Genomic DNA, 22,309 nt, shown 5'->3' on the forward strand with positions numbered 1-22,309 from the left:
GAGCATTGTTGTTCGTAACCATTAATGACTGACCTGCTCTTAGTAACTTGTCGGGACAAACGAACAAGGGATATAGAGCGCGCACACACTGTTTGAAGGATACCGATAGTATATGGTTGACTCACTGCAGAAAGTGTGTATATATGGGTCATCGTTGGTTTCTTCCCATCAAACATCAGGTACGAAGGAAAGGCAAGCATTTCAAAGGGCAGGCGGACCACCGAACAAAACTGAAGCATCGTACTGGCAGCGACGTCTTGGAAATGGTCAAAGATCTAGAAGTAGTATTTGAAAAGGGACCAGGTAGCCAATCTGTTCCGAGCGACAACGGATTGGCGCCCATATGGAAGAAGAAGTCTATTTTTTGGGAGCTACCATATTTGGAAGTCTTAGATGTTCGCCATGCAATTGATGTGATGCACCTCACAAAGAATCTTTGCGTCAACCTGATAGGATTCTTGGGAGTGTACGGAAAGAATAAAGATACACTAGAAACACGTCAGGAATTGCAACGAATGGAAGACGGAGATGCCCTACATCCTGAAAAGCGAGACAATGGACGACACTATTTAAGTCCTGCCAGCTATACTCTTAGCAAAGAAGAAAAGAAAAGCATGTTTGAATGCTTGAGCAGTGTCAATGTCCCATCTGGATACTCATCGAATATAAAAGGAATCCTAAATTTGCAAGAGAAGAAATTGACAAACCTAAAGTCTCACAACTACTACGTGCTTATGACTAAACTTCTTCCTATTGTGCTGCGGGGGATTCTGCGTGAGAATGTGCGGTTAACCATCATGAAGCTATGTGCCTTCCTCAACGCTATTTCTCAAAAGATAATTGACCCAGACAATCTGACAAAGCTGCACAACGATGTGGTACAGTGTCTTGTTGGATTTGAGCTGATATTTCCACCATTATTCTTCAACATTATGACACATCTTCTAGTGTACCTTGTGAAAGAGATTGATATCCTCGGACCTGTATTTCTACACAACATGTTCCCCTTCGAGAGGTTCATGGGTGTACTAAAGAAATGTGTTCATAACCGTGCTCATCCAGAAGGAAGCATTGCCAATGCGTACGGAACAGAGGAGGTTATTGATTTTTGTGTTGATTTTATTGATGATCTTAAACCGATTGGGGTCCCTGAATCACGGTATGAGGCAAGACTAAGTGGAAAGGGCACACTAGGGAAAAAAAATCTCGTGTCTGCACAGATGATGACTCGTTCAAGAAAGCGCATTACGCGGTTCTTCAACAATCGTCCTTGGTGGATCCGTATATCGAGGAACATAAGAAGATTGTAACCTCGGAATTCCCAAAAAAGTCTGAGACTTGGATTGCACGTCAACACATCGACACTTTCGTCAGTTGGTTGCGGAGGCATCTAATGCACAACATGGATATAGGTGAACAACTGTTCTTGTCGTCTAGAGGACCGTCTTCGAAATATCTTAACGTACCAAGAGTACGAGATAAATGGGAACACATTTTACACGGCAGCCCAAAATAAAAAAAGCACAAATCAAAATAGTGGTGTGCGTATGGACACCACGGAAAGCAATGGAAAAAAGGAGACATTTTACGGTTACATTGAAGAGATATGGGAACTGGATTACGGTCCCAATTTCAAGGTGCCTCTGTTTCGGTGCCAGTGGGTGAAGCTGACTGGAGTAACAAAAGATCAGTACGGTTTGATAATAGTTGATCTTAACAATCTTGGGTACAGAGACGAGCCATTCGTCCTAGCCCAGGATGTTTCTCAGGTTTTCTACGTTAAGGACATGTCTAGCAAGCCAAAGAAGGGGATCAACAAGCAAACCAATGAGTCAAAGCGACACATAGTCCTTTCTGGCAAAAGAAATATCGTTGGAGTCGAGGACAGGACAGACTTGTCAGAGGACTATAATAACTCTGCTGACATTCCACCTTTCATAGTCAATGCTGATCCATGCATCCTGCTGGCCAATGAGGATGCTCCATACTTGCCCCGTGATCATAATCAAGAGACATTTGTGAAGAGGAAGTCTGTTACCGTACCAGTACCTGCTAATCCTTGATATATTAGAATTATTATGTAATATTTCATAAACATGTGATGGGGAATTTGAAAATTTCGATTTATATATGTATTGCATCAATTTCACCTCGCACATTGACACCCACAAACTCCTCGCAAAACAACACATTGATTAAGTTATACGTGAAAATCACTTTTTTAACTTTAATGTATTGAGGAAACTCATTTTATTTCGAAAGCCATTAGTTTGAAATATTTCTATTATCTAATACATATTTGCATGGTCAAAATAAAAATTATAATATGTATAAAGTTATATAAATTATGAGTCCTATCACTTAAATAAAATACCATATTTTTACTGGACATATAAAATCTAAATACGTATAGAAACTTTTTTTGATAATTTTTGGACTCAATATTTTTTCTACGCAATTAAAAGCTGATAGCCCATTTTAAAAGAACAAATAAAAAAGAAACGAAAAAAAGCTGATAGCCCAAAGTTTTGGCTCCAGAATGAAAAACGGTACTCATTTGTCCCGGTTATTAGATCCACCCGGGACTAAAGGTGGGCCGCAGGCGCATTTTCGCCGCGGCCCGCCAAAACCCCCTTTGGTCCCGGTTCCAGCCACCACCCGGGATCAAAGGGTCTTTGGTCCCGGATCGTGGCTCCACCCGGAACCAAAGGCTCGGTTCCAGCCACCACCCGGGACCAAAGATTGGTCCCGGGTGGTGGTTGGAACCGGAAACCAAAGGCCCCCGTCCTATATATCCTGGCGCCCCCTCTTCCCTGCCTCCTCCCCACACTTGGCCAATTTTTTGATCCACAGCCGCCGCCGTCGATCGCCATAGTCGTGCCCTCTCCGGAGCGCCGCCGTGTCGTCGTCCCCGGCCCGGAGCACCGCGCCGCCACGTCATCGACCACCGCCCCGAGCACCGCCGCCTCATGGACGGTGCACACCTTGAAATATTTTTAGAAATTTTTTGGGAATTCTTTAGTTTTTTGAATTCAAAATTGATTTTTGAATTTGGGCCGGTTTGATACCGGTCCAAATCGAAATTGGGCGGGACCGGTTTGACCGGCCGGTTCCCACCGGTTTGGTGAACCATGGATACCACTCAGTATAGTACAACCTACCTAGGCGCCCATCTGCAGTGTAGGCCACTTCCCTACACTGATCCCTGCCCAAAAGGAATCCATCGAGCGAGTGAAAGATAGCCTGCTCGGCCGATGCAGCTTGGTCCCTTGAAAGTATACCGTACCTACCTACCGGCCGGCCGGCGGCCGCCCAAAGACACGGCCAAACGCCGCACTGTTCGCAGTCTGCACCGGCAGAAACAACCTAACCTAGGCGCTACAGCTCCTCTCGTCTCATAACCATCTATACTAGGAGTAGCATGCGACGCAATTATCGGGCAGGCCAGCTAGCTGCAGCTACGCTTGTTCAAAGTGTGATATCATGCATATGCATGCACGAGTTTAGTCACAGCTTTTTGCAGCACGAGTAAGACTGTGCGCAAGAAGAGAGGATCGTAGCCGGGGCCTAGCGGCAACTTGCTGCTACTTGCTAGAAGCTCTAGTAGCTGCTACTCCAAGCTGCAGTTTAGCTTAAGCAAAAGCAAAGGGAATGGAATGATGGTGAGAGGCATGGATCATATGGAGCTTAATTGGAGGCATGCGCACAGCAGCCAGCCAGCAGGAACATCGCGTCTCGCTCTGCAGGCCGGCCGGGGACCATTCTTCCTTGTGTGAACGAACGAGCTGGGCATATATTGGTCCATGGCCAAAGATATGGACGGCACACACATGCATGATGGATGGATGGATGGATCGATCCGCTCCGCTCTGGTCTGCATGCATGCAAAACCCTAGCTACAAACCTACGCATGACGGGTTGCTTTATACTTACCTTTACCTTGAAAAGGGCCGGGCCGGGCCTTCCTGCCAGGCCAGCCCCACCGCAGCTCCCCGGCCGGCCCCTGGTCTTTTACTACTCATCAACCCCACGTCCTCTCGGCTCTCCACCCACCCCTCGATCGCTCGGATCTCCTGTCCCCGTGGCCATGGTTAATCCCCGGCCCCAATGCGATGGTCCAGGCCAACAAGGTTCTCCATCCCCTGTCCGTGTGGCTCCATGCGTATGCTTTGTCTTTGCAGATCAGATAGATGCCCATGCTTGCATGCCTGGCCTGACTGTCTTGTCCATGGAGACAGCAGGGGGGGGGGGGCAAATGTTTGGAAGCTAAGGTTTCTTAGCTAGCCCATCTCGATAGATCTCTTTGCAGGAAACGTTTTTTTCCTCCGATCCGCCTCCATCATCTCTCTATGTTTGTGAGCATCTAGCATGTACTGCTGCCCGGTATCTTTAATTTGCTGCTGGTAGAGGGTAGATAGCTAGTGTGAATGATGCGGGCATGAGCCGATGGAGCGAGAGCATGGGTGTAGATGTGCCAGATCGGTCGCCGGTGTGTGCATGCCAGATCGAGCGCGGAAAAAGGAAAGGCAGCTAGCTTTGAGATTTGGTAGGTTCAGCTTTAGCAAAGGTGATGGAAAAAAGACGAGGGATAGCGACTCCCGTTAGCCGGCTTTCCCCTTCTTTCCTTCTTCCTCCGGGTCAAAACAGACAGGATGGGTACCCTGATCCCAGCACTGATTGCATGGCATGATTTGCATTGGGTTGTTCAGGATTAAGGGGCCGTTTAGTTCTCAAAATTTTTTGTCTCCCCTTTGAACACATGCATGAAACATTAAATATAGTTAAACAACAAAACTAATTGCACAATTTGGATGTACACGATGAGACGAATCTTTTGAACCTAATTAGTGTGATTAGCCATAAGTGCTACAGTAACCGACATGTGCTAATGATGCGGTCAAAGGCCTCAAAAGATTCGTCTCGCGGTTTTCAAGCGAGTTCTGAAATTAGTTTTTTAATTAGTGTCCAAAAAATCCTCCCGACATCTGATCAAACAATCGATGTGACCTTTGAATCAAAAAATTTTACTAACTAAACACCCCCTAAATGAACGATGAGCTAGTGATTAAGCCGGCCGTACGGGGCAGAGCGTGGCTTAAATCGCAGACGACAGGCCTATCGGTCTCATGTGCGTGTAGGAGCATTGTACCGTGCATTTCGCAAAAGGGCATCAGCGCATGCTGTCGAGCTAGAGCCATGCTAGGTACGAGTAGCTAGCTAGCTAGCTAGGTAGCTAGTTGTATGTATGTGCATTAGAGCCGGTATTATGGCCGGCGGATAGCCGGCGCATGATTACGTGGAGGGGAGAGAAATTGGGAATGGTGTAACTTTTCGTGACGAATCTAATTACGGTAATTAATCAATGATTTGCTACAGTGATGCTACAGTACCATCTTCTAATCGCGCGTCAAAAGCCTCATTAGATTCTTCAGGGTCACTAACGCGGGGGTTCTGGAGTTGGTTTTGTAAACTGACTTTGTTTGACACCGTAATAAGCGGTCAAAGTGTCACTATTCACTAGCGCGCTACAAAACCAAACGGGCCATGATAGATATAATACGAGAGAGGGTACGCGCGCTCAGAGTTTACATTGATTGTGCCCTCTCGCCTCTCGCAACTTTACCATTATGGGACGTAGTAATGAGATTATTAACATATACTGGGCCTAATTAATCGCCAGAATGTTTTCGGCGACTCATGTGTGAAGTCTTCATGATTAATTCAGGGACTAGCTACGTGTGTATAATAAAGAGATGCTGTTTCTTTTGCCAAATTAACTACAAAAAAATTAAACTCGATACGTCACACGAGTGACAATAATGGTTGTCTTCACCCTTTATAGTGATCTCTGCCAGCAATGGAAGGCCCTGACTCCCCCCCCCCCTCCTTATTTTGGAAACCGTTAATCTCTAATATTCACCTCGCAGTAGCAAACAATAACATATATGAATTGCTGCAAAACATGAGAGTAAACGATTAGACTCGACAAATTAATCTAGACAGTATATTGTTTCAGAGCATATACATACGTGACATATACTTGCCACAGGACGCACAAATTAAACAAAATAAATGCTGAGTTTAATTTGAAATGTTTAACATTTCGATCAGTTATTGATGCATGTGAAGATAAAATAATTCGAAATGTTATTAGATGAACAAATCAAGTACACTATGCGCGCGACATTAATATCAGTACCCTATTTCTTCGCTGCCCCCCTTTATTTTAAGCTCTTAACAGGTTAAATTGGTCAGGTTGCTGTATGTATGATTTAGCGCCACACTTTAATTTTACCATATCCTGGCTGAATGTAAAAGTTTTAATTGCTAGAATACTTGCGTACAAACTAGAATAGGATTATCTATTGGTGCTCCAATTAAAGAGGTTTATTAGTACTACAAACGTGCTAATGTTCACCATTGGTTCGTGGTAGATGTAGCAATTTCATTTCACGACGGTAACTCTTCCTTGATTAATCATGTGAAGAAATATGAAACATAAGTCAAATTTTTAGTTATTTATTTATTTATGCCATGGATGCATGTGAAGATCACCGTATCATCAATGATTTAGAAAAAAACATTATTATGACAAACCGCCTCAAAATGCAAATATTCCTTAATACACATGTAACCCTGGGTGATGACTGATGAGTGCTCTCAAAGCGATGGTACATCATCTGACACACTTTTTTTTAGGAAATCTGACACATTTATTTGGAACATCTTTGTATATGATTAGGACCACGCAAGAAACAAAGAGGAAACCTTAAAACTTGTGATAGAGAGGGCAAATATCTTTGTTTTTTTATGAAGAAAATGGGATGGTGCGTGACATATATCTCATATATCCACCAATACTCCCACTTAAAGTATATGTATAAAATGTGAGCCATGAAGAAGAAGAGTTCGTATGTTAATAAATTTTATTGTTAATAGTTTATATATTTTCTACTATTTTCCTAGACAAATATCACACTCAGTAGATTTAGAATTTGCAGCTCAAATTTACAGATGTTGATTAGAGTATGGGATAAATACATGATAGATCAACTTTGACCTTTTTAGCTCAAACTGATTATTGGTTAATCCAGTGGAAACTCTATTTTCAGAACTATTAATAAGACGTCAGGGGAGGTGGGGTCTCCTCACCCAGACATGTCCTTAAACACTAAATATTTTGTCCACTATTCTTTTCTAAAAAAATCTTATCCACTATGCATGCATAGGATGAACTATGGACTATGGCACGCTAATATAATTCGACAAAATGAAACCAAAAAAAATTGCAACCAAAACCAACATATAGCCAAACAAAGCTCTAATTAAAAACATAATATGAAAATTTTCATATTGTTATTGTTACAACCCAGCACACATCTACTATATATTACTCCTTTGTGTGTATTAAAAGAAGTAACAAATTCGTATCGCACACACACGTACGCAGCAAGCCCCTCAGATTTAATTTTATTATGTTTAGTGTCTAACATCTTACTAATTACGAAATCATTACAAGCTTAATTATTGTGGCTCAAAAGGCACTTAGAAACCAATGTCACACTTGTACCGTACCGGCAGCTAGATTATTGTAATTGATTGGGGACTGGGATCAGAGAGCATTCTTCCTACCTTAATCTTGATCGAAGCTTCGTCGGTAGTCTAGCTAGCCTGATCATGGTAAGCCCTTGCCGAGCTCAGGGACAGGCTTTGCGAGCCAAGGTTATCCACCTGGAACTGCTGATCAGCTTCCGAGGAGTAGAATACCAGCTGATGCGGCGCTGGAGCCAGGGAGAGCAACGACGGGAACGGCGAGTGGTGCGCCGCCGCAGCGGCTGCCACCTGCTGCGAGCCGCCGCCGCCGCCGCCGCCGCCGCCGTCATGCACGCTGCTGCTGTTATTCCATGCCTCTCCGGTGTAGCTGTTATACGGCGCCATTGCGCCACTGACCATGCCGAACGCGTTGTTCAGCCCCATGAACCGGTGGTAGCCGCCGGGGAACCTCCCCAAGTGGTGGCCGCCGCCGGCTCCGCTCCCGTCCATGTCGACGTCGCCCTGCTGGCCGGGCTTGGCGCCGTCGCTCGTGAGCGCCGCGGCCGCGGCGATGTGGGCGAACTTCTCCTCGTGCGCCAGCGGCATGGGGGGCGCCAGGTGGCCTACCATGAGGTCCTGCGGCGGGAACTGGAGCGGCGGCAGCTTGTCGATCTCGTGGCGCGCGGCGTTGAGGAGCCAGTCGACGACCTTGCTGGGCTGGTTAAGGCCGAGGCGGTCCTGCAGGTCGTAGAGCTGGATCGCCGTCGGCACGGAGAGGCGCACCCGCCGGTCGCGCAGCCCCTTGACGGTCTTCACCTTGCTGTGCCGGTCCTTGCCGCCGAAGACGCGGGAGACGCGCACGATGCGCGACTCCGTCTGCGCCGACCATTGCCGCGACGTCGCCACGGCGGCGTTCTTCCGGGCGAGCTCCTCGTCCGCCGCCGCCGCCGCCTGCTGCAGGTTGCTGCTGTGTATCATCTTTGCGCGGCGGCGCTCGTCGTCGTCATCGTCGCGGCACCGGATCGGACGCCCCTGCAGTGTCGATGTACCATCCACCGCACACGCAACCGGTTAGTCTCAAACAGCACGCTAATTAAGCTAGCTAATTATAGCATCGTATGCAAGCAACAAATCAGCATGAAATGGCGCGCCATGATTGAGCACTGTGCATGCACGGCAGGGTCTACAGGTTCATGTGTGCCACTACTGCTCCATTGGGGAATGGGGAAAGCGCTGCAGCTTTATTCGCTCCAAGGAACAGCAAGATAGCGGTATGAAACAGTGCAGGTGAGCGCCCCGGCGAGCCGCGCGGATCGGTGCGCGGCAGTGGCAGCGGCACTATATGCGGGCACACATATGATGCGCTGGGCAAGGGGATGATTCCATGATTGAACGGCATGCCTCCGCATCTTTGCTAGCTTTTCCAGGCAAAGACTATGAATACATCGTACTCGCACATGGATTGGTTTCTTTTGCTCTTGGAAATGAGAAGATGGTAAGATCGATGGAGAGGCCGAGAAAATACTGATCGAATTGTTGGATGAGGAAAACGCTGGACATGCATGATGGCTAGTTTAGTATTATGGTTTGGGTATTTTCGCAATAATCATGGGTAGCAAACACAAAGCGTTCAGCTGGCTTCTTGAAATCATAAGGTTCGGTCAGATCCAGACCGTCGCAGGTTGTTCCAAAAAGAAGAGAAAAGAGAAGAAAGAGAAACAACGATGATCATCTGAAACTTTGTTTCACGGCCGGAAAGCGTTTCTAGCTGTGGGAACATGAAAGAATTTCAAGTAGCAGTTAAAAATTCCAGATAATTGATAAGTATATATATAGCAAGAAAGAGGGAGTGAACAAATCTGCTTAGATCTGGGATATTCTAATAGACGACCATCAACAGAGGGTTTCAAAAAATTAATAACTCCAAGACAAAAGGCCTAAAACTTTTGCAATCTTCGAATCATCAGAAGAAACCACAAAGAATTAAGAAATCAAGAGCAACGAGACCGACTGCAAAAGGACGGAGGACTTACAGGATCTCAAGAAATGGGCTGCAATAATAATCCCTCTAAATCAACTGAATTTCCTCTGTGCCGGCGACGTCCAGCAAGCAGATCTCGCCGCCGCCGAACTCGACTGCCCTCCCCCGGCCGTCAGCTCCGCGGATCCCGACCGGCGTAAACCCTAGCTAGCAGCTAGCTTGAGAGCTGCAGAAGCTAGGAGTGGGGAGAGATGAATGAGAAGGATGTGGAAGACGACCTGCGAAGCTAGCTGCTTGTGGTGGGTATTTACACGGCAGCATAAATGATCAGCGTCGCTGTCCAATCCCCGGCCGCGCGTCCTTTTACCACCACCACCACCACCACCACCATGCGCTACTGCTACTGCTCCCCGTCTCCCTTCACTCTCCGTAGCCGTATGTAGTGGTAGCGGCTGACGCTGACCTGGACACTGCAGCCGAGCTGATAATAAGCTAAGCTCCAAGGCATAAATAAAAGTCATGTACAGATAGCTAGAAGAGTATGGACAGAGAGGAGTATCTCGGCGTGTACGTATGCACGTATGTAGGGACTAGGAAGTACGCAGAGAATTTATAGGGTCGTACGCATAACATAAAATATGCATGCTTCATACCTAGCTTTTACCTATGGCAGAAATAAAGCTTATTAAGATATGTATTAATTATTAGTGTATTATGCACCTTGTGATAACGAATAGAAGCCTTTTAGGATATTGGCACGATCTACAAGGTTAAACTTTTATCAACAATAATTTCTCGGAAATATATTATCACAAAAATAAAAATATATATATTGTCATTTTTAATAATAAACCAGTAGCGCCGAAGCTTATGTTACAAAACTATTTGTAATATATATTTAGTTATTGATGGTTAAAGCTAAAAAGAGGTTTTCCGAAAAAAAGTTTTGACTTAGAACAAACTTAAGACTACTTTTATTTGTGAAGGAATTATACAAGTGAATATATAAAGATACATATACATGTATATATTATGTGTATATGTTTCTTCAAATTAAATGCTCAACGAAATGACACTAATTTCTAGTATGCGCATGTAGGGATGCATTTTTTAAAACTTGAGACTTTTCTATTTTGAAAAAAAGTAATTAACTGAGCTGAACTTGTTGTAATTTCAAAGTTTTGGTTAATTAAGCTTCCATAAATGGAAGTTAATTTAACTAAGCTATTTATTTTCAAAGGTTTTTTTTTGGTGGCACCTTAATATTATATTTTTGCGGAATCGTGATTATGATGCAAAAAATCTGGGGCAAGGTTGATTTGTTTACATATGTGCTCATTCCATATTGACCAAAATACATAACCTTTACAAATCTTTCAACATCAAAATCTAGGAGGCTAGTTTAGTCTTGGGACCATCCTTCTTTTGGGCACCAGCTTGCAGGACCACTCTATAAACTTTTATCAATTCTCATGTCAGTAAAAGACACAAATTTGGAAGTAATCGTTTTCGTTCAAAAGTGAAAATAATCTGGATCATATCCCATTACCGTTTCCCCATACTAAAAAAATGTAATCCATTAGTCAAAATATGCAGTTTCATCGATCAATGAAGAAATGGCCATTGCCTCAACTTTCTGTATAAATACAATAACAAACAAAAATGTGAATATCATAAATATATTGCACTTTCCACACTGCTCAATATGTATCTTAGCCACATCATTGCGCTTCTGTTCGTGGTGCCATGTTATTTTCCTTTGGTTTGGTTTTATCGTTTTTTCCCCCGATGTGGATATGAATGAATGTTATATGAAGTGCAAGGTACGCATAGGGCTCAACCTATATAGGTCTAGTGTGCCATGCATGCATGTATCAAATCACAATAGTGCCACTGCTGCTTTATGGTCTGAAGATAATGCTCTGTACAATCAGCTAGCACCCACTGATATATACCTGCTGCCCGCTTGAATCAGAATATAAAGAGGCGTTAAAGAGTTGATCATATCACGTATCAAGCTCACATAAACTCTTCCGTGTACCGGCAGTTCATCAGCACACACTTTTTCAGAAGCTACCTAGCAGCTGGCCAGCAGTGGCCGCTCATTTCGCAACATCTCTCGCGTTCCCGCCAGTAGTGGCATGCATTGTGATTTGGCGTTTCCTTCCCAACAAGGATCTGCATGTCGAGAGCAGGGTTTTAATTTCCGACCGGTCCGGCCAAACCGCCGGGCTCCGGTACCGGTATACCGGTCCGGTTTGGCCGGTTGCCGGTCGGAACCGGTGGAATTCAAATTTAAATTCAAATTTCGCCGTTCAACCGGTTCGGACCGGTATACCGGTCGGTTGGACCGGTTTGGCCGGTTTACCGGTCGGTTTGACTGGTAACCGGCCAAATTCAATTTTTTTTCTTTGTTGGTTTAAATTCAAATGCCCACAAAGTATACTAAATAAATATTTGTATAACATATTTTAGCCTAAATGAACCCTACAACCCTCTTTTGTACTACTTTTACATTGTATTTGTATACTTTTATATGCACGTTTTTTGTTTAACTTCAAATCCCCGCAAACTATACTAAATGAATGAATTTTTGAGAAAATTTGACACAATTAGATTTGTCGCACCTTAAAGTATTTTTAGGATTTTTTTGGAAATTTTTCATTTTTTTGAATTCAAATTTGAATTTTGAATTTGGGCCGGTTTGGTACCGGCCCAAACCAGAACCGGGCCGGACCGGTTTGACCGGTAACCGGTCAAACCGGACCGGTTCCCACCGGTTTGGTGAACCGACCAAGAGGCAAGAGTGCGTGCATGCCTGCAGCAATCTTTTTCGTTCACTGCTGGGATATTCAGGCTGCATCACTGGGTCACTGCAACATAATACCCAGAAGCGATGCATCGATCTCTCTGACATCATCACGCTTGCAGAGCTTTACATGCATGCATGATAATAAGCAAATGTTGCAGAGCATCTTACCATACTATCTTGATGCCTAGCTTTCAGGAGGCTGCCCGGCTGTTTAGCACATCCGGCCCTCCCCGGCCTGTTGTATGCATATCCTCCTCGGTATCCATGGAATATAAATCATGTGTCTAGTAAAAGCAGTTAAGCACTCTCACCTTTTTCATGCAGAGATTGCAGTGTCTAGCTAGGTTGTTGCAAGCTACTGCAGATGGATATAATGTTCCATATCTAATCCATAAGCTGCTAGTGGTAGTAGAGTGAGAGAGAGAGAGAGAGACAGACAGACACATCAAGTGACTGACACAGCTCCCATTGGTCATCAGAGCAGCATGATGGGCTGGTTTCCTTTGGGACAACCCATCAGTCATCAGAGGTCCCCCCCACAGGCGGCAGCAGAGCAGTAACGCAAAAGGGCGGACACTTGTGTGCACACCTGCTGTAAATGTAGGCAGAGCATCGATTGGACATGGATTATTCACCTGCAGTAGCAAGCGGTCGGAAATACTTTTGCCTGCGGCAGGATGCCATGCCATTTCATCAGCTATTCAGCTGGAGCCGGCTGCCGGCATATGCATGCATGCACACAAACTTTTTCCTGCAGGATCATATATGTGGTTGCTATCTAATCCAAAACAAGTTAGACATGTTGGAGAGCCGGTGGTGGCCGCTGGCCGGTCGTCGTCGTCCCACCCATTTCCAGGATATTTCTCTTCCGAGTAACATTTCCGTCGCTCACCAGGTCGCCATCATCTGCTGATCCACGGAGACAGACCGGCCATTCGAGACATGAGAGCAGAGGCCAGAGGCAGAGCGCTGCGGCGCATGTGGGCACCAGCAAGCAATTCAGCATGCATGCACTGCGGTCATCAGATCCAGCCGCTAGTGGTTGTCCCCGGTTCCATTATTTCAATTTTCAAGGCCCGGCCGGCGGGGCCTTTTCCTTTTCCTTTTGAGGCTGTCCAAGCTTTGTAGTACTAGTATCGTCAGCGACCCCCGCGCGCCCAGTAATTGGCATGCAAGCTCCACGCCTTGACGCGCGGCAATGCCGGGTGGCCACCGCTGCAAGGCTCTGTGAGCTGAGCTGAAAAAGGAGAGAGGAGGAGGGAGGCACGCAAGTGGTCCAGTGTTTTGGGAGGAGGATGGTCATGGAGGCAGGCAGCCAAGCGAGGTAGCTAGCGCTGGGGACAGAACAGAACAGACGCCGGCCACTAGCGTCTTGCAGGCAGGCAGAGGTGAGAGGGGAAATGAATGAGTGAGAAGTGGTCGGGGCGGCCTTGGAGTGCGGTACGGTGTCGCCGCCTGCGTGCCGCAGCAGCTGCAACGGAAATGCATGCATGCATGCGCTGGGCGCAGGCGAGGCAGGGCAGGAGGGACGACGCATGGCTGCCGCGAGCTCACAGCATGCACCGTCAAAGCAAGGTGGTTTCGCCGGTAGGCCGGCTGAAAGAAGCGCCAAGTCACATGCAGTAGCGACGGCTCCACCAAAATTTAATGCTACACTGTGACGTGGACGGATGAGACTGGAGAAGCAGCTCTTCTCGCCCCGCTTCTGCTAGCGTGTGGCGAACCACCCGCTCCTATTTTCTTATCTCCCGATAGAATTTCGCCAGCTTCTCACCCGCTATAATACTTCTCTCGTGGATAGATCTGTGCCGGCCAGGCCGGCGCCAAGAGAGACGGCGATGGCCGATCGGGGATTGGAACCCGCGTACGATCGAATTGAAAGGGTCGCGCGCGGCAGATGGATCGATCGAGCGATCGGTGGCGGCAGGTGATAGCTTGGCAGGCGGCGGGTCCATCAGCAACTGGCCGCCAGTGGGGTGTTAATATGGAGTTCGTTCATCCGACCACCATGAGTGTCCGTCCTGACACACCGTGCATGGGACTCGATCTGTCTGTCTAAAACAATGGTGCGTGCATGCATGCATGCATGCAGCCGGGGCTGATTGGTTGCCGGTATCCTGTTTGGCTGCCTGTATGTATGTATAGACGCAAGACGGCCAGAGCGTAGCCTAGTGGATGCAAAAGGAGAGTAGTCAGGGTAGCCCTTTAATTGCTTTGGGTCCTGCAACTGCGACGTGCCAGTCACACGGTTCCTTCAATAAGTTTGGATGTTGCGCGCCGCGCATGCATTCCGCCTGGCTGCAGGAGGCCGGCCAGGTTTGATTAGTCGTCACACACAAGGGTTGAGGCATGGTTGCCGTCGCTCATAAGGCTATGTGGCAGCTGCTGCAATGCTTGTTTTGATGAGGTGTGTGTGATGGGTTCTGCGCGCGATCCAGGCAGTGATTGACCCCGCCCAAAAAAAAATCTTATAGTCACCTAGCCATGATATATATATATAGTAATACATGTCACCATATATATATATATATACACCATATATATATATATATATATATATATATATATATATATATATATATATATATATATATATATATATATATATCCTACGCGAGGAGGGGAACAGAGCAAAGATAGCGGTTGCTAGGTCCTCCGTCTCTCCATTTCAGATCGTAAGTTATTCTAATTTTTATGGAGAGTTAAAAAATTTAAAGTTTGATCAGATTTATATAATAAAGTATTAATATTTATGATACTAAATAAGTATCATTAAATTCTTCATTAAATATACATACATAGTATATCTATTTGTTGCTATCAATTTTTGTAATATTTTCTATAATTTTTATTAAACATAAAAATAGTTTGACTCTCAAAAAAGTTGGAATAACTTACTATGTAAGGGTGGTAACGAATCATGATCTTTGTGGTCTCTTTGCAATCCAATTTAATTTTTATACATATTTGGCTCAAATTGTATAAAAATTAACCCTGGCATTCGGCAAAGCTACTGATTTTAGTAGTGCACCACACTAGCACTCCCGTTTGGATGAGCTATTGCTATAGTTTAGCATTTTCGCCTATTAGCACTTAGATCCAAAAGGAATCTAAGCTTTGGATATAAGACAAGGCAGGTGGGCACACTTATTAGCTTCGTGCTGTAATTAAGGATGCAAAACACCGGGGGATGCAATGCAGGGCCTGTTTGGCAGAGCTCCGGCTCCTCCAAAAATGGTTCCGGCTCCTCTGGTGGAGCGGCTTCTCTGGTGGAGCTGGAGCCGTTTTGGAAAACGTTTGGCAAAATGGCTTCACCTATTGGATTGATGTTGTGAAATGTCTAAATTGCCCTTCCCTATATTTCTCTTTTTCCTTTTCTTTTTCTTTTTCTTTCCTTTTTTTTCTTTCTTTTCCTTTTTCCTCTCCTTTTCTTTTTTCCTCCATTTTCTTTTTCCCCCTCCTTTCCTCCTTATCCAATCGCCACCTTCCTCTGCTCCGCCCCGCCTCCCGGTCTCCTCCTGCTTCGGGCTCCGCCGCCTCTCAGCCAACGCCCGCGCCTTCGGCTCCCCGCGGCCCCTCCCCGCGTCCCCCGCCGGTCCCCTCCTCCCCGCAGCCGCTACCCGCGGCCCCCGCCGGCCCCCTCCTACCCACGGCGACCGCTGCCGCCGCCGGCCCCTCTACCCGCAGCCCCCGCCGGCCCTCTCCTCCCTGCAGGCCGCGCCCCAGCGGCCGCCGCCGGCCACTGGCTCCACGCAGGTGCGCGCCCCAAAGATGACCGCCGCCAGCCACCTCCTCCTCGCGGGCTGCGCCCTGGCGGGCCCCACCTGGGGGCAAGGCTGGGAAAGGCGAGGAGGAAGCGCGCGGAGCCGGCCGGAGCCACGATTTGCTAGCTCCGCCTCGTCGAATTTGCTCCAGTGAGCGCGAATTCAGGGGCTCCACGGAGCTCCATGGATGGAGCCATCACCGAAAACATCGTTTGGGAGGGCTCCAGCAGAAGCTAGTTTTGGAACCGGAGCTGGAGCCCTCCCAAATAGGCCGGCAATATCATCCGTGCAAATTCCCAAATCTTTGACCCTTTTAAATTTTACAGATTCTTCTGTTGCGAGCTGATCGAGGTTATTAGGATTTCTTTTTTATTCCGGTCTGATCCATTTTCAGTCTGGTGGCAGCGTCAGACGTTCATGTAGTGCAAACGGTAGAGTACTTGCCTCTTCTTCGATCTGTAGGATGGGATGATGATTGAAAATGGTTTCTTATCCAACTTCTATTCCCCTTGGGCAGAGGGAGGTGCACGGGATCCAGAATACTTATATATATAGACTGAAAACAAACGAGTACCTACAAGGTGGCATTCGTCGGCCGATCCTTGATCTCCAGCTGTGGGCACTTAGGGTTGCACGCAGGGCCCATCGCCTTGCAATCATCCCACGTGTAGTAACAAGTAACATGGCCCGGTTGACTTGTCAGCTGGCAGCAATAGCATATTTTCCCCTTACAGAAATCCTTGGTGCAAAATTTCAGGTAGATCTTGCTGCCATCGTCTCTTGATGCGGAGTTGACGGCAGAAGCATCCGAAATTGTGCCGTTTGAGTAGTAGTAGCTCCCTTGTATCGCCTCATGTGGAAGAAGACGACCTGAATCAGCAGTAGCTTTCTTTCATCAGAAGGTATGTGATAATACGCGCGCGTACAGAATGACAAGCAAGGTTTTTTTAGAACGAAAATGTATTGATCTTAGTGCATTACACCGGCGCTTTCACAAACAGGATTTCAAAAAAAAATTACAAAGAAGTCCAAAACTCCTGTTCATCTTCCTCGAAGCTTTCAGAGATCCGTTCGTCACCGCCGCCGAAGCCGCTTCCCAATCGTCGTCGGGCACCAGAGGCAATCTCCACAAGGTGGAGGCCGCAGAGGAGGGTTTACTTCTAGGCGAATCAGCCAAGTACACCGCCTCCCAGGCGCATCGGCCAACTCCCGTACCCACGACGCATCCTTCGATTCCACCGCCGGCAACCCGAGCAAAGCTAAGATTTTCACCAAAGATCATCTTCCTCGAGATTAACAGGGTCAACAACATCATCACCTGAAGAAGACGACGATGCGCCGGCCATCGACTCCTGGACAGGTCTCCCCAGCCTCTCCATTGACGTCGGAGTAAATCGCCATCGGAGAACGGAAGAGACTCGGAGAAATTATTCCGTTGCGCCGCCGTCGCTTCCGCATCGCCGGCGTCGCCAGGAAAAGCAAGCCGCAGAGGAGTCACACTCCTCCGGCAAAACCTAACTCCACCGCCGAACATCGATGGCGAGCAAACCCTAGACCTAGGTGGACTCGACTAAGATTCTACGAAGACAGGCGATCTGTTGACGAGACGGACCCCCGCTCCTCATCACCACTGGCAGCGAGGTCGGAGGCGAGGGAACGGGGGCCGCAAACGGCGGCGGCGGCGCCCCTCGCCTCCTTTCTTTCGCAACAAAGGGTGTGTTTAGTTCGGTAGGGTGTAAACGCAAAAAAAATTTGCGTTTCGAATCTTCCCAATTTGAAGCACTAAATGAAGTCTATTTACAAAACTTTTGCACAGATGGGTTGTAAATCGCAAGACGAATCTAATAATGCTAATTAATCCATGATTAATCAATAATTAGCGGATGGTTACTGTAGCATCACTGTTGCAAATCATGGATTAAGTAGGCTCATTAGATTCGTCTCGCGATTTACAGCCCATCCATGCAAAAAGTTTTATAAATAGACTTCATTTAGTACTTCAAATTAGTAAAATTCCTTTTCACTTTAATACGTTTACGGTTTTTTTGCGTTTACGGGTGGAAAACACACCCAAAGTAGCAAGGTTACGAACACATAATGACAAGCAAGGTTATTGAGAAGACAGAAGACACGACGATGACGACGGCGATGTGATGATGATGATGTAGAGGCCGTACACTGTATAGGCACAGCTCCGCACCAAATAAGGACAATGGACAGGATGGGAATCAGGTACGTTGGGCCAACGCCGCCGCCGCCGCTCCTCATGTTGACTATCGAGTAAATGTAGGAGATTGGACAGGTCGCCAGGATGGGCCTTGATATTTATACGGGTAAAAGGAAATATGCTGCCATTGTTTTGAAAATATTTCTTACTAAACAGAGAGATTATAGCGATCAGACATTGATTATAGAGAGATTATAGCGATCAGACATTGATTCGATCTAGCTACATGCATGCATGCAAGGGCAGCTGCGCGATTCGCGGCTCAAGATCGATACGTACGACGCCGGCCGTCTGACACGTTCTTGCTCCTGATTTCTTGCTCAACACAGACACACAGTTACGATTCTAGCAGCACCGTCCGGACGATGCGGGCCGGCGGCGGCGCCAGGCCTGTTCGGGTCTCACGCTGCCTTCACTGGCCCTTGGGCCTTGGCCATCCCAGCCGCGCAGGCCTGCCTTGGCCGTATAGGACAACATGCAGCCGAGCCTAGGATGGCATCGCCGGGAATCTTCCTTTTCGTATCCAACTTTCAGTGCTAAGGTGAATGACTCCGCCGCTGCAAAAAACGAAGTGGGGATATTTATGGGAATATCTGTCCAACATCCGAATGATTTTCGATTCATTTATCACTCACATTCTCGACCAACAGAAAAATTACACATAAAAAAGAAATTAATAATACAGCAATAATGGCCCGAAGAATTTGAAGGCGAGCTTCTGATTGGAACGGCGAGCAAGTGAAGACTGCACATATATAGGGCTGGAGCTTGAGGAAAACCCTGGTTGGCGTGCTAGTGGTTCTCAGCCGGGCACTTCCAAGACTCGTGGCTGCTGCGAAGACAGTGAAGCATCGATGGACGCAGCGCAACGCGGCGCAGACTGCCGTTTCGCTAAAAAATTCTGTGCAAAGTGCTGCCTGTGCAGCCCCACTCTGGATCGACGACGCGTGGCAGGTGACGCAATCCGACGCGCGCGGCGAGAAGGCGCTGCTGCGGCTTTGCCTTTTGCAGGATCTGGCTGCTCGGCTCCAAGCTCCATTACACGCTCGGCTCAAGTGCATGCGAAGGCTCTGGCTCAGGATGAGGAAGGACGATCACAGGAGGCGAGCCGGAATATTCAGTTTCACCGCAATCCCACGCCGCCGGAGGCCATGCACGAGGCCAAAGGTTTAGTTGGAAGTCACCATCAGAAACGCCCGCTCCCCCCACACGAGTTCATCGACTTTCCTCGACCCTAGCAGTAGCAGACGCCATGGAGGCCAACCTAGTATTCAGTCGTTCACTCGTTCTGTCGTTGATGCTACCGCGGGAGATGACTCTGAAGAGTGCAGACGACGCTGTTGATTGTTCAGACAATACCGGGATTTGGATTTACAATTTGATCAATGTATACTTTGATGAAACTATATCCAAATGAAAATTAATCGGAGTTTTGAAAGCATGTTTGCTGTTGTCATCAACATCAGTTTTAGTTTTATTATTTTGGTAGGAGTACTCTGCTTCTCAGCTCGTCATAATCTAATTGGACAATACGAATGGGGATTGGGGAGCAATTAAGCAATACTCGGACTCCACTTCACTAGCACAACGCAGTTGAGGAATTGAGGGACCGATGGATCAAACACGACGGCACAAGACAGGAAAGCAGGAGGCATCGGTGACATGGAGAGGTCATGCAGATCTGGATTGGCTCCTTGCAGAGAGGGGATGGAATACCAGATGAGGCCATGGCTCATGGTGTGGAGAGCGGCGCGACAGTTACGGCTTTGAGCGAGCGGCACGGGCATGACTCGATGGGAGTCGGAGCCGACCGCGTCGTTGAGCCGGGAGCCGGGCGGCGGCCGAATCACATGCTGCAGAGCCGCCACACCGTCTATTTGCGCACGTCGGATTGCAGCGTCTGCCACGCGTTGTCCATCCAGAGTGGGGCTGCACAAGCCGCAGTTTGCAGCCCGTCTCCACATAATTTTTTTCCGTTTGCTTCCGTCTGTCGTGATAGATCCAGTTCCAGTTCCAGTTCCAGAGCCCTGAGCCCCTGACAAAAAGTCTCGCCTCGGCCATGTTGGCGACTGGCTGGTTTCTGTCAGCAGTAGAAAATATATAATGATGTTCCTGTTTCCTATTTTTCGATGCTCTAGAGGGTGTGGTGTTCTTGGCTGATGTCTGGGTGTTCAAAAGTTCAGGCTTTGCTGTTGCGTTGATCCAACTAAATGTTTGGGCCTGGAACTTCAACCAGCTTAAAATGTGCAGATTTTTGCTGTAGATGTGATAGTTCAAGGACAGTATAAGGTCATCACATACTGCTCGATTGTTAGGAAAATTTCGTCAGTGCTTCGGTCGCAATTTTCTTGTCTTTTCTAAATCTTAACTTATTCTTAATTAGTGAAAGGTTGGGCGGCCGAGTTGGCTAGCCCAACCCGGTAGCGTCGTTTTCATGAGGTCGTGAGTTCGAATCTCAGCTGGGACGAATTTCCGCTCGTGCGTAAAAAAATCCCCTCGTTGTGCTCGCCGCAAGGCTTGGCCCTCTCGGGCGTGGGCCAGGGTTCGGGGGTTTTTTCACGGCCAGAAGAAGTCGTAGTCGCTTCCTCTTAATGAAAAACGGTGGAGTCTGTTCACCCCTCCGGCTGCGTTTTTTTTTCTTAATTGGCACAAGCAATACCATGAAGCAAGTTCCACTTAGACTAAGCGAAAGGACAATCTATTATAGTAATCTCTAAAGATCTAAAACTAGTGAACTTCTCAAGCCCATATTGTGCCCAGTTGCTCACCTTTCCCGGCCATATGATCCGTCCGCGCGGACGGCCCAGATCTTGCGAGTTCCGATTACTTTGCAAAAAGATTCTCAACCTTTAACGAAATCAATCCACAGTCTTGCCTCGTCTCATAGATATTTTTTGCGAAAAAACCCACAATATTTATCAAAATCAACCCACGCTCCAACCTTCCTGGTTCAGGAAAATTTACAAACAAAACCTTAAATTTTTATAAAATCAGCCTGCCATCATGGTCCTCTCTCACCATTTTTTAGAAGAACCATCGGATTTCAATTAAATCAAACTACAACTTGTTCCATTCGTTACTTATACACAAGCGTACAATATGAAATACCAAAATATGTTGAAATAAAAGTTGTTCCATATTTAAGTTTAAAAAGTTGTTTAATATAAAATTTAATAATTTTTTTGAAAACTACAACTTTATTATAGAGCAAATTTAAATTAGAAACAACCTTTGTACCTACAATTTGGACACAAAAATGTCTTCAAATTAGAAAGTGTTCGATACAAATGTTCAAAAGTTGTTTATAATTTCAAAATCTACAACTTTAATATATACTACAAATTTAAATTCAAAGTGCTTTTCTAAAAAAAGTTTTGAATACAAACATTTCTTAAAATTTCAAAATCTAAAGCTTTGCTACACAACAAAATTATAAATTCAATGCATTTTCGTAATTCGTTCAACATAAGATCCTACTTTGCTAAAAATACAATATTGTAGCACCGTTCTCCTATAGCTTCTCGCATTACCTCCACAATAACACGTCATATTTTAATATGACCACTACTTCCTTAATAAAAATGCCACCGCGTCTGTTAACTGCCACATGATTAAAAGTCGAAATCTCTTCATTTCTCAATTACAACTAATTGTGCTCTGACCTCCCTAATAAATAATTTTACCCCTCCTTTCACCATCATAAATATAGCAAAAAAAACATAGATCCATTTTGACACACAAATAATATATTACTTAAATAGTAGCGTCATGATAATAGAATACCCAAAATATATACTAAGTGCAACAACAGACTCCAAACCATGACACATATACGAAAATAACGAAGCGACAGATTTATCTTACCTACATTGCTTACAAAAAAATGCATTTATCTACATATAATAATTACTATATGCATAAACTAAAGTCCACATCAATTAGTGACATGAGACAATTAGTGACATGAGACATGCTTTCCTTCCTCTTTTATG

At 46.2% G+C, this 22,309-nt stretch overlaps 1 protein-coding gene across 3 annotated transcripts; it reads right to left on the reverse strand.

Moving 5' to 3' along the window:
* Positions 1–5,625: 5,625 nt before the first annotated feature.
* LOC120708140 (transcription factor PCF5-like) lies at positions 5,626–9,928 on the reverse strand. Of its 3 annotated transcripts, none has more exons than XM_039993254.1 (3): positions 9,567–9,819; positions 7,633–8,565; positions 5,626–5,953 (listed from the first exon to the last, which is right to left on the reverse strand). In XM_039993254.1, exon 2 carries the CDS (start codon positions 8,509–8,511, stop codon positions 7,663–7,665), a length of 849 nt encoding a protein of 282 aa, XP_039849188.1. In that variant the 5' UTR covers positions 8,512–8,565; positions 9,567–9,819; the 3' UTR covers positions 5,626–5,953; positions 7,633–7,662. The 3 variants fall into 3 exon arrangements, with proteins under 3 accessions (XP_039849188.1, XP_039849187.1, XP_039849186.1); XM_039993253.1 differs by lacking the exon at positions 5,626–5,953 and adding an exon at positions 9,826–9,928 and having other exon boundaries at positions 7,305–8,565; positions 9,567–9,740; XM_039993252.1 differs by lacking the exon at positions 5,626–5,953 and having other exon boundaries at positions 7,305–8,565; positions 9,567–9,844.
* Between the last annotated feature and the right edge of the window lie 12,381 nt (positions 9,929–22,309).

This window comes from Panicum virgatum, chromosome 5K (assembly GCF_016808335.1).
Source record: "Panicum virgatum strain AP13 chromosome 5K, P.virgatum_v5, whole genome shotgun sequence".
NCBI classification, from domain to species: Eukaryota; Viridiplantae; Streptophyta; class Magnoliopsida; order Poales; family Poaceae; genus Panicum; species Panicum virgatum.

Excerpts from the sequence above, each read along its gene's own strand:
- LOC120708140 (XM_039993254.1), bottom strand. The coding sequence starts at position 8,511 with ATGATACACAGCAGCAACCTGCAGCAGGCGGCGGCGGCGGCGGACGAG.